Source organism: Canis aureus, chromosome 9 (assembly GCF_053574225.1).
Source record: "Canis aureus isolate CA01 chromosome 9, VMU_Caureus_v.1.0, whole genome shotgun sequence".
In the NCBI taxonomy this organism is placed as follows: Eukaryota; Metazoa; Chordata; class Mammalia; order Carnivora; family Canidae; genus Canis; species Canis aureus.
In genome coordinates, this window is record NC_135619.1 from 72,007,599 (window position 1) to 72,020,098 (window position 12,500).

A 12,500-nucleotide genomic window follows, 5' to 3' on the forward strand; every position below is an offset into this window, starting at 1 on the left:
GGACCTTTTCCAGAGGTCTGGGTAGGAGACTCCATACAAGAGTATTCTATTTTTTTTTTTTTTTTATTTATTTATGATAGTCACACAGAGATAGAGAGAGAGAGAGGCAGAGACATAGGAAAAAGGAGAAGCAGGCTCCATGCACCGGGAGCCCGACGTGGGATTTGATCCTGGGTCTCCAGGATCGCGCCCTGGGCCAAAGGCAGGCGCTAAACCGCTGCGCCACCCAGGGATCCCATACAAGAGTATTCTAACAAGTGACTCCTCCTCATACCCCACACCGATGATTAACAGTGTTCCTCTCTGGGCTCACAGGATTATGGGAACTGTTTTTTTTGTGTTTAGGGCTTTTTTTTTTTTTTTTTTTTAAACCTCCAAGGAACGATTCATACACTTTTTGAAATAAGGAAAGAATAAAAAAAATTAATTCTGGAAGAAAAGAGTCCTTCTCTGGCTGTTATGGGCTTACAAGAGAGAACACAATGTGGCTGTCCCATGGGCTGTTCTTGCAGTCCTTGAGAGCCCCTCATCAGTGCCTGGGGGCAAGGCACTCCAGGGAGTGCAGGGAATGCACTGAGGCTTGCTGACCAAGCTCCGCTTTGTGAGGATGGTTTTCTGCAGGTGAAGGAGCACAGTCAAAGCCCACAGTTTGCAGCTTGACAGCCCATGTTCTTTCTCCCCTAATGCCCTACCTTACAGATGATAAAATCAGACAGAGGGGCATTCTCAAATCTGAGTCCTATGACGACCTAAGCCAAGAGACTAAAGGTCACTACAATGAAGTAAAGTAAGTTCCATGGGCAGTGAGAGCTGCAAAATGCTAAGATAAAAAGTTCTGATTTAAGATCAACAAAATTGGTAAGCTTTGAGCTAAAGTGACAAAGGGGGGATAAAAAAGTAGACTACTGAAGTCAGGAATGAAAAAAGGGACATTACTGACTTTGTAGGAATAAAAAGGATGAGAAAGGAATACTAAGGACAATTGTATGCCCACATACTACACAATCCTGATGAAAAAGACCAATTCCTGGAGAGAAGCACCTAGCAAACTAACTCAAGAAGAAATAGAAAATCTGAACGGATCTGTAACAAACAAAGAAATTGAATTAGTAATCAAAAAATGATCCACAAAGAAAAGCCTGGAACCAGACGGCTTCATGATGAATTCTATCAAAAAAAAAAACAAAACAAAAAAACACAAAAACATTAATAGGGGCACCTGTGTGGTATAGTAGGTTAAGCATCAGACTTGATTTTAGCTCAGGTCGTGATCTCGGGTCCTGGGGTTAGGCACCATGTCAGTCTCAGCAGGGAGTCTGCTTGTCCCTCTCACTCCCCCCACCCCATGTTCTATCACTAAAATGAATGGATAAATCTTTTTTTAAAAATATATTTTATTCATTTATTCATGAGAGACACAGAGAGAGAGAGAGAGAGGCAGAGACACAGGCAGAGGGAGAAGCAGGCTCCATGCAGGGAGCCCGACTTGGGACTCAATCCCGGGTCTCCAGGGTCACGGCCTGGGCTGAAGGGAGGCACTAAACCGCTGGGCCACCTGGGTGGCCCATGAATTGGATAAATCTTAAAAAAAAAAAAAAAAAAAAAAAAAAAAAAAAAAAAAAAAACAATCCTTCACAAATCCTTCTAAAAAAATTAAAGAGGGAATATCTGCAAACTCATTCTGAGGCCAGGATTATCCTGATACCCCAAGCAAAGGTACCAAGGGAAAACTACAGATTCTTATGAGTACAGACACAAACATCCTCAGCAACTCTCTGACCAAATCCAGCAACATAAAAAGGATGATATATCATGATCAAATGAGATTTATCCTAGGCATGCAAAGTTGGTTCAACATACAAAAATGCATGAAATGTGATACACTATATTAACAGAAGACAAAACCACATGATCATCTCAACAGATGCAGATAAAGAGTTTGACAAAATCTAACATCTATCATGATAAAAATACTCAATGAACCAAGAGAAGGAAACTTCCTTAACATAATCAAAGGCATTTATGGAAAATCCATAGCTAATGGTCGAAGAGTAAAAGGATGCCCACTCTCACCACTCTTATTTGACACTGTACTAAAAGTTCCAGCCAGAGCAATCAGACAAGAAAAAAGATATCCAAATTGGAAGGAAAGAGTAAAATTAGCTTCATTCTTAGGTGACATAATTCTACATATAGAATAATGCCTTACAGAATTCTCAAAATCCTATAGAATGTAGGATTCTACAGAAAATCCTATAGAATCGTCAAAAAAAGACAAAACCTACTAGGCCAATAAATGAAATAAGGAAAGCTGCAGGATATAAGATCAACAGACAAAAGTCAGTTGTATTTCTATAGAGTAGTGAGATAACTGTGATTTATAATGAGAAATATATTTGGTCTTTGTCACAGAGTTCCTAAAATCCATGGAATTTCCTAAGTGATAAGAGGGATAAATGTGACATGTGACATTCACATAACAAAGCCCTTTTCAACCACATCTAAGTTTATATTAATAGGTGACTTTTAGAAAGTCCCTAGGTAACCTAAGGATGGGGACTGGTTGCCAGGGGAACCAATCCAAATCAGAAGGTTGGTACTTTTCTGACCCCTTTCTCCTAAAAGGGGTTGGAGATTGACCTTAATCACTAATGGCCGATGATATAATCAGTCATACCCATATAATAAAGCCCCCATAAAACACCAAAGGATGTGGTTTGGGGAGCTTCTGGGTTGGTGAACATGTGTGGGTGTGGGTAGGGTGGTACACCCAGAGAGGGCATGGAATCCCCACCCCTTCCTACATAACTTGTCCTCTGCATGTCTTTCATTTGCCTATTCCTAAGTTATATCCTTTTATAATAAACCAGTGATCTTGTAAGTAAACTATTTTCCTAAGTCATGTGAGCTGCTCTAGCAAATTAATTGAACCCCAGGAGGTGGTTATGGGAACCTCTGATTTATAGCTGGTTGATCTATAAGATGTCTACAGATGACAACCTGGACTTGTGACTAGCATCTGAAGTAGGCTGAGGGGGGGCTGTCTTTTAGGACCAAGCCTTTAACCTGAGGGACCCAATGGTCCAAATGGACAGTATCAGGACCGTGTTAAATTGTAGAATACCTAGCTGGTGTTGCAGAACTGCCTGATGTGTGGAAAGCCACACATCTGGTGTCAGAAGTGAAATTTTTTTTTTTAAGATTTTATTTATTCATGAGAGACAGAGAGAGAGAGAGAGAGAGAGAGAGATACAGGCAGAGGGAGAAGCAGGCTCCATGCAGGGAGCCTGATGTGGGACTCGATCCCGGGACCCCAGGATCACGCCCTGGGCTGAAGGCGGCACTAAACCACTGAGCCACCTGGGCTGCCCCATGAAATGGTGTTGTAGCAAAGTGCTGAAAATCGAGGAGACACAGAAGAGTGTGTTTTTCTTTCAGAAGTAACAATGAACAATCTGGAAATGAAGTTAAGAAAATGCTACTCGTAAAACATCAAAAAGAATAAAACAGTAGGAATAAATCTAACAAAAGTAGTGTAAGACCTGTAACTGAATACTATAATATAAAACACCACCAGAAAGAAACTATAGCCCTGAGTGGAAAGACATTCTATGTGCATGGACTGGAAGACTTAACATTTTAAGATACAATACTCCCTAAACTGATCTACAAATTCAGTGCAATCCGTATCAAAATCCCAGCTGTCTTTTTCCCAGCAGAAATTAGCAAGCTGATTCTAAAATTAACTCAGGAATGCGAGGCACCTAGAAGAGGCAAAATAATCTTGAGAAGAATAAAGCTGAAGAACTCACACTTTGCAATGTCAAAACTTAGAACAAAACCATAGTAATCAAGACTTATGTATTAAATTTAACAGACCCTTAAATATAAGGTCAACTGATTTTCAACAAGAGTGCCAAGAAAATTCAATTAGGGAAAAAACAGTCTTCAGAATACGGTGTTGGGACAACTAGATATCCACATGCAAAAACATGAAGTTGGACCCTACTTCACACCATATATAAAAATGAACTTGATTGGGCAGCCCTGGTGGCTCAGCAGTTTAGCGCTGCCTTCAGCCCAGGGTGTGATCCTGGAGACCTGGGTTCGAGTCCCACGTCGGGCTCCCTGCATGGAGCCTGCTTCCTCCTCTGCCTGTGTTTCTGCCTCTCTCTGTGTGTGTCTCTCATGAATAAATAAATAAAATAAAAAAAAAATTAACTTGAAATGGATCAGAGACCTAAATGTAAGAGCCAAAATCATAAAACTCTTGGAAGAAAATATAGGTGCACATCTTCATGATCTTGGATTAGGCAATAGTTTCTTAGACACTAAGCAACCAAGGAAACATAAACTAGATTTCATAAAAATCAAAAAGTTTTGTGTTTCAAAGGACATTATCAATAAAGTGAAAAGACAATCTATACAATGGGAATAAGTATTCATAAATCATACATTTGGTAGAAACTAGAATCCAGAACACACAAAAAACTATTATGATTCAATAATAAAAAAAACAAATAATTAAAGAGTAGGCAAAGGATCAGGGTAGATATTCTCCACTGAAGAATATATAAAAAATAGGCAGGAAGGCCCTTGAGTGGCTCAGTTGATTAGGCTTCCAATTCTTGATTTCAGTTCAGGTCATGACCTCTTGGTCCTGGGATCGAGCCCTGCTGCATCCAGCTCTAGCTCTGTGCTCAGTGGGGAGTCTGCTTGAGATTCTCTCCCCCTCTCCTGTTACCTCTGCCCCTCCCTCCTGGTTGCTCCCCTTCTTTCATTCTCTCTCTGAAATAATAAATAAATCCTTAATTTTTAAAAAGATTTATTTATTTATTCATGAGCAAGACAGAGAGAGAGAGACAGAGACATAGAAAGACAGAGAAGCAGGCTCCTCACAGGGAGCCCAATGTGGGACTTGATCCCCAACCCGGGATCACGCCCTGAGCCTAAGGCAGACACTCAACCGCTGACCTACGAGGTGTCCCATAAATAAATCTTTAAAAAAAAAAAAAAAGAAAAAAAAAAAGAAAAAAAGGTGTGTGTGTGTGGGGGGGAGAAGATGTATAAAAACTGCCAATGAGCACATGAAAAGATGTTCAACATCATGAGTCAAAACACAATGAAAAACCACTTCATACCTATTAGAATGGCTATAAAAATATATATACAAAGTAGGAAACAGTAAGTATTGGTGAGGATATGAACTGGGACCCATGGGCAGCCCGGGTGGCTCAGCGGTTTAGCGCTGCCTTCAGCCCAGGGTGTGATCCTGGAGACCTGGGATCGAGTCCATGTCAGGCTCCCTACGAGGAGCCTGCTTCTCCCTCTGCCTGTGTCTCTGCCTCTCTGTCTCTCATGAATAAATAAAATCTTAAAAAAAAAAAAAAAAAGAACTAGGACTCTTTTCTGTGCATTGCTGGTGGGAATGCAAAATGACAGTCACTGTGGAGAGCAGTTTGGTAGTTCCTCAGAAAATTCTGGAGCTACTAGATGCAGCAATTGTGTTCCCACCAAGAGAACTGAAGACACTTGTCCACACAGAAACTTGTACACAAATGTTCAGAGCAGCGTCACTGAGAGCCCAAAAGTGAAAATAACCCAAATGCCCAGCAACTGGTAAATGGATAAACAAAAAATGGGGTCTATCTATTCGGGAGAAGACTATTCAGGTATGAAAGGGAAGGACGTATGAATACAGGCCACCACACTGGGGAACTTGAAAACATGACTGCCAGTGGTGTGGGTGGGGGAGTGACTGCTCATGGGGACGGGGTATCTTACTGGGGTAGTGAGAATGTTCTGGAATTAGTGGTGGTGATGGGTGCACAACCTTACGAAAACACTAAAGACCATTTTAAAAACTTGAACTGTATACTTTAAAAACGTGAATTAAATGAAGGTAAAAGGTTTGATTATACTCTGTCCAGAACGAAGGCAGAGCAGGGTCCGGAGTTTTTGGCACGCAGAACTTGAGTTCTGGCAGACTGCTGAGCTCGGTCCTGTGCGTGCTCTGCTGTAACCGTGAGGAGCAAGCAGAACAGAACAACCCTACCATGTCCCATAAAATGGGCTAACCCGTGGGATGGGTGAGGTAAGAAAACTTGGAACCTGCCCATTTTCTGATTATTATCTACATGGAATTTATAGTCTAGGGTAGGGATAGTCTCTTCCAGGTACACTCTGTTAGTTTCTCTTTTGATGATAGGATTTATGAGTAGGCCAGGACAATAGCAGGAAGAGGGCACAAAATTTCAGGAAGCCCACTGCTTATCGTTTGGGAAACGTTCAACTTGGACGTAGAAACCTCTTTTGTCTTTATGACATTTTATGATTTACAGGGCATAACCTGGCATACATCTCATCTGCTGTGTATGTGGCCTCCACTTTGTAAATATTTTGTAAATGAATAAAGGGCCTGAGGATGAAGGGACAGGCCATGACCCCACAGCCAGTTATGGACAGAAGGTGGACCCCCAGTCTTCAGACAGTTGGCTATCACTGTCCCCAAGAGCAGGCAGCTTGTCTGGGATTCAAAGGAGAGGACGAGGGGAAGCCCCTGACCTGTGTGAGAAGAAGATGCCTCTGCGCAGGAAGCGGTGTGGTTTCTGCCCCGTGGCTCTCTCTATTCGGTTTACCAGCTCCTTGTCGATTTTACTGCTTCCAAACCGAACTGGAAAACAGAATTGGAACGAGATAGAACTATCTTAGGTGGTGTGAGGTTTGGCAACCGGGTAATACTGAAGGGGAAAAACTAGTGTATTGTGTGCGATCTAAATGAACCCAGACCTTTTTAGGCCTTCTGCTCCCAGGCCCTTCTCTCAACTCAGAGTCAAATGTCTTTCATGTTAACAAGGACAGCTGAAATCACAATCAGCAAAACAGGAAACAAATTACAGAATAAATCACTGTTTTGTTTGGGATTGGATTTTGATGGGAAGCATATCCAGAATTCAGTCTGCCTAGCAACTCTTCATACCTCCCTTCTTTCAGATGCTTATTAAGGTATAATGTATGGACACTGACCACTGTAATTTTAATATTTCATTTGCTGCATTAAATTAACTTGAATTCAAACAAATTTTCCCTCACTGATGGTCTATGACTTAAATTATGAAAAATGGCTTTTGACTTTGATAAAAACATTTTAGTAACGCCTCTCCTGTAGTGGTTACCAGTGATCTCAGAGTAAGGACTTCCCTGAGCAGGAAGCCCTGTGAGGAAGGGCTTGCCAGTGGCCACCTGCTCTGTGAGGAGTTACTCTTCTTAAGCTGACGTCCAGCTTTTCAGCTCCACAATCAGTATCACTGGAAAAGAGATTTAGGTAATCCATTCCTGACTTTAACCATTAAGTAGAGAGGTGCTTTAAAGGACTCAAACATACTATTCCAACAGACCTTTCTTTAAGTTCTGAATCGCTCAAAGAAAGGGAAAAAGCTTATGCTAAGCTATCTATTACAGATCGTTATTGTGAAGTAAGTTTTATATTATTATCTGTTAAAAACAATCTTTTGGGATGTAATGCGTGACAAAAAGATTTTAGGATCTATTTTTTTCTTGGCATTGAAGCTTGATTGGCTTTATAATTCAAAATTAAAAAAAAAAACACTGATGGGATCAACTCTAGGGAATCACTTATAGAAGCTGGGGTTTCTCTCAGGACATACCAATGAGCTTGTCATAGTCAATGCCCTTAGCACTGCTTGTCTGTACTGTCCACGGATCCACAAAGTCCTCCTCGGCTTCTGCGGCATTCAGGCCACGACTGTTCTCAGGTGCTGGTCTCGCTGGAGGGCAGTCGGCCTTATACTCCTCCCCCACGGTGGCTTTGTAGCTCATTTTCAGTGATAACAACAACTTCACTGCAGAATCGATTTCATCCTGGACAAAGGAAATGAGGATGAAGGCTAAAAATACCACCATAGCTAACATTTTGCTGAACACGACTGCTCTTACGTGGCATGCACTGTGCTAAGTGCCCCCACACACGTTATCTCCTTAGCCTCACGACACCATTCAGAGGCAGGCACCACAGTCACTGTGCTCTTCCAGTTGAAGCCTCTGACACTCAGAGAGGTGAAGGAGCTTGCCCACAGACACACAGCAAGTCGTGGCCCAAATGTCTTATTTTCGTGCTGTTCTAGTGGTATGGATTACTATGAGACACTATGGTACAAATGGTTATGACACACAGTTATTTATGACACAGCGAATATGCTAAAGGTTGCTTCAATGCCACTGAGGCCAAGAAATGTGTGTGACATGCTCCCTGCACTGACTATACAGAATTCTACATTGGACCTTGTTTTTACATTCCGCACACTTGAAATAAGTATTTGTTGAAGCTTAAACAATACTACAGAGGACAGTAACACAACTCTAGACATCAGGGAAACAGATAAAAGCAACAAAAACAGGCTTTCAAATCCTAAATTAAGGAGGGATGCAGTGAGAAATAGTCATATCATGGTATTTTGGAGTCTTATCAAGCTGTCCCAAGTATTTGCATACTGAATGTTTAAAAATAAGCACAAGAAAGACAAACGTAAAAATATATCCTTAAGTTCTCTGGAAATCTGGTAGAGACCTCCTGCTCCAGAAGTCCACACGAGCCACCCATGAAGGCTGGCCTCTGGAAGAGCAGGCCTAATTAGGCAGATTAGTCATGCTATGCCCCAAAGCTTTGCTCCTGTAATTGGCCTTGCTGGATTAGATCACAGACAAAGAATATACACAGGCCAATTTGCTTGCCAAAGGAAGTACAAACATTCCCATTTAGAATGTACACATGTTATATAAAGCGGGCTTCCTAAGCAGAGAGGCAGGACAACACCACCCTCCATTTGGAGGGTGATGCTGCCTCAGGTACAGTACCTGAGCCACAAAGAACTCTTACTGTGCGGCAGGTCTGCAGACACGGATTTATGTTTCACATTCTGAAATGATCTGGATTTCGTTATTACAATGAATTAGAATTGTGGGCTCAGTAAATCCATCAATATACTTCATTTAAGAGAGAGGATATTTCCCCAGGTTGGAAAAATAGGTAAGTTACTCATCTCATTTTTGCAGTACCTAGCCTCAGTGTAACAAAATAAATGTTTAGCAAGCATGATTTATTGAATTATCCATGGGAAGAATTTCCTTGCTTTGAAGTACACTTTAGTCAATACCCTTTTATCACTGGTTCTGTTGACATTTCGTACTCTATCTGTTCTAACTCTGCTTGCAACTAGGAGGCTCTTTGAAAGTCAAACATTTAACCCGTGTCTCTGCTTGAGAACTGTTTGTAGTCGGAATGCGATTTAAATGGACAGGCAAGCTTGCCTGGTCTATTTTCCTGTTCTCGATCTAACATGGACCAGGACACTGAAACAGGATTTAAAAGCTGATGTTAAAAAAAAAAAACATAAATAAATAAAATAAAAGCTGATGTTCTGGGAGAGGGAAAAAAAATAAAAGGCTCTGTACAAGCTGATTATATATGAAGTTCCAACACAAAGAGAACTGTTCATGGGGGAGGCCTATGGCAGAGGGTAGAGGCAGTGACTAAAGGGGCCCAGGGATGGCTTCCGGGTGCTACTATCCTGTTTCCTGATTTGGATGCTGGTTACATAGGTGTAGTCATTTTGTGAAAACTCAGTAAGCTGTCAGATTATGAGCTCATAGTTTTCCCAATAAATGGTGTATTTCAATTAAAAAAGTTTAAACTAAAAGCACAAGAAACAAGACTGTGCTATCTTAACCTCTGTGATACTGTGTCATTTCTTGAGTCCTGCCCAAACTGCTCATGCCCTCAGCCACTGTCTCCCCTCAGAGCCCCTAGATTCTTACCTATCCCCCCAGAAGACACCTTGCTTTTTAGTGAGTTGTTCCTGAAAGCAGGGGGTCTTATTCCCTTAGTACACAGAACAGAAAAGAACAGTAAGTACTATGGCCGAGACACATGCAGAGACAGCTGGAGAAAGAGCCCACGATGTCCTCACAATATTGGTACTCCTTGAGTGGCTTGAGTATTTTGCATAAAGTGAATTTCTAAAATACCAGGTGCTTCTATTATAACACATTCTTGGGTAAAATACATTTATTTCTGAATTTTCATCACTTAGCTCATGACTCCATTGTGCAGCCTCTAATCTCTCTTGTTGAAGGTCAGCTGATTGCATAAGTCAAAGAACACACTTGGAAGAGTAATTCTAAACTGTGTTAAGTATTGCTTGTTTAATAATGAACATGATTGAAGATCACTAAAAATTGGTAACTAAGAACACTTATTAAATGTCGTTTGAGTTCAACATGACATTGACACAGATACCACTGTCAAGTTTTCAAGAATGGATTCAAAGAGCAAATGATTAACATTTGGATCCTTTATTTATTTTAGTTTTAAAAACACCTTAGTCTCATCCACTGAGTCCTATCTGGTGTGTAAACCTCTTCCCGTGAATAATGAATTCCTTTTTTGGACATCGCTTTCTTTCAGTACTATTTATTTCTTTTAATGTGTAATGACTTCTTTGGGGTCCAAAGAGTCAAAGTTTCCTTTGGGTGGAAGAATGAGTGGGAGGCCAAGATGGATGGGACATGGCTGACACCAACTGGGGAGGACCCAGGACTCTGAAAAGGAGACAACAGGGGTTGCAAATGATGGACAAGGAAGTCATGGAGATGAAGAAGCTGAGTAACCTAAGGGTGGAGGCATCGCAGAATGAAAGGCATTGCTCACATGGATTAAAGATGCAGATGGCACAGATTACACTTCTGAAACATCCTGCAGCGACAGCAGGAAGACCTTCCAGAAAGGTACAACCCCATGAGGACAAAGGCAATGAGAAGAGGATGCCACCAACAAGATTTTGGAAGCTGTAGAGCTGCTGGATGACTGGCCACGGACTGTGCAGAACAAACATAAGGACGTTGTGGAAACACTGGGATTACGATGCTGCGGAGTCCTAGGGCTGGGCATTCTGAAGTTAGGGTGAATGTGGGCTATGATATAGGAGCACAGGTGCAAAATCTGTCTAAGAAGCAGCTGCTTGGTTCTCTATACCTGCCCACCTCTCCAGACAGAAGTCCTGTAACAAGGAGGTCCAGTTACAAGTGTCTAGACCGGGGTGCTCTACACAGCACGGGGAAGACACCAGGAGCAGGTAGTGTTAGGGATGGCCACACAGCCCAGCTCTTCTGTCCCACAGAGAATGCCAGGAAAACCATCCTCAAGATCTCAGAGATAAAAGGATACTTATCATACCTAGGTAACAAGAATGGGGTGAAATGAGGGAAGGGACGTCATTGAGAAAGTAACTGAGCTCACGGAAGTTAAAAATGATGGGATAAATGAAAAACAACTGGAAGATTAGAAGTTGAGGAAGGGGAGCCTGGTTGGCTCAGTCGGTAGAGCATTCAACTCTTGATCTCAGGATTGGGAGTTCTAGCCCCATGATGGGCGAAGAGCCTACTTAAAAAAAAAAAAAAAGGCAACACAAGAGGTTGAGGAAGTATACATGAAAGAAGAACAAGAAAACAGAATGGAAAGCAGAAGGCAAAAAAAACAAGAAAAGCAGAGGACTGGTTTTGGGTGTGTGTGTGTGTGTGTGTGTGTGTGTAGGGGGAATCCATAAATAGAGAAAACAGGAGAGAAGAAATCAGAAAAAAAAAACAATTTCCGAGAATTAAGGATCCTAAGTTTCTAGTTAGAAAGGATGTACTCATCCCAAGAAATTTCAGAATATTGGAACAAAGAGACTATCCTGCAAATTTCCATAGAGGAAAAATGAGGGAAGGGCATCTGGTTTTGCCACAGCCAACTGGGGGAGCCAGGTGAAGACTGCACTGGCTTCCGAATTCTGTGAGAAAATCACTTCTGCCCTAGGGTTCCATACGCACTCTTGCTTATCAAATTATTTCTTTAGCTAGAAATTTTTTCAGATACCATTAGAATATCTGTCTGTCAAGAGAGTAAACAAAGGAGGAATGAAAGACACAGGATCAGGAAACAGAGACCTAACAGGGAGGAGAGGGAAGGGCCTAAGGTGGGCAATGTGGACGGTGAAAGGCAGCAGTCCTGAGCAGGTGGAGGTCCTAGGCGAGACCTTCTGGAGATGAGCTGCAGACTGGCTGATGAGTGCCTCTGGAGGAGACCCACCCAACTGGCAGGGGCCTGGAGAGCCATTACCATTTGTACACAAAAACACAGAGCCAAGAGGGATTCAGACAAGTATCAACTCCAGGGCAGGAAAGGAAAAACACTCCAACTCTACTCCGTGGGTCAGCTGTCAGTAGCATTTACGCAGTCAGAAGAGCATCGATGCTGGTATTGTGACATGCACGGGACATGGGATGTGTTGACAGAAGTGCTAACTCCTCATCTTCCACAGTTAAAGCCCCATACTTGAATATCAACAAAGAGCAATATAAAAGTGTGATTCTGAGAGAATCAGCTGAAAGGACTGAAATGTCTGTTTCTCGGAAGAGGCAGGGTAGATGACTGCTGGATTTCG

The 12,500-nt window shown here is 41.9% G+C and overlaps 1 protein-coding gene across 6 annotated transcripts in view; it reads right to left on the reverse strand.

Annotated features, from left to right (window-relative positions):
* The window catches only part of WARS1 (tryptophanyl-tRNA synthetase 1), a 34,358-nt gene that overhangs the window by 15,415 nt on the left and 6,443 nt on the right, over window positions 1–12,500 (reverse strand). For all 6 annotated transcript variants that reach the window (XR_013386886.1, XM_077910614.1, XM_077910619.1 and 3 more), the window contains 2 exons: window positions 7,668–7,881; window positions 6,565–6,673 (listed from right to left, as the gene is read on the reverse strand). Coding sequence is in view for 5 of the 6 variants with exons in the window: in XM_077910614.1 (XP_077766740.1) it covers window positions 6,565–6,673; window positions 7,668–7,881 (323 nt within the window). In the remaining variant the exon portion in view is untranslated. The remainder of the gene's footprint in view (window positions 1–6,564; window positions 6,674–7,667; window positions 7,882–12,500) is intronic.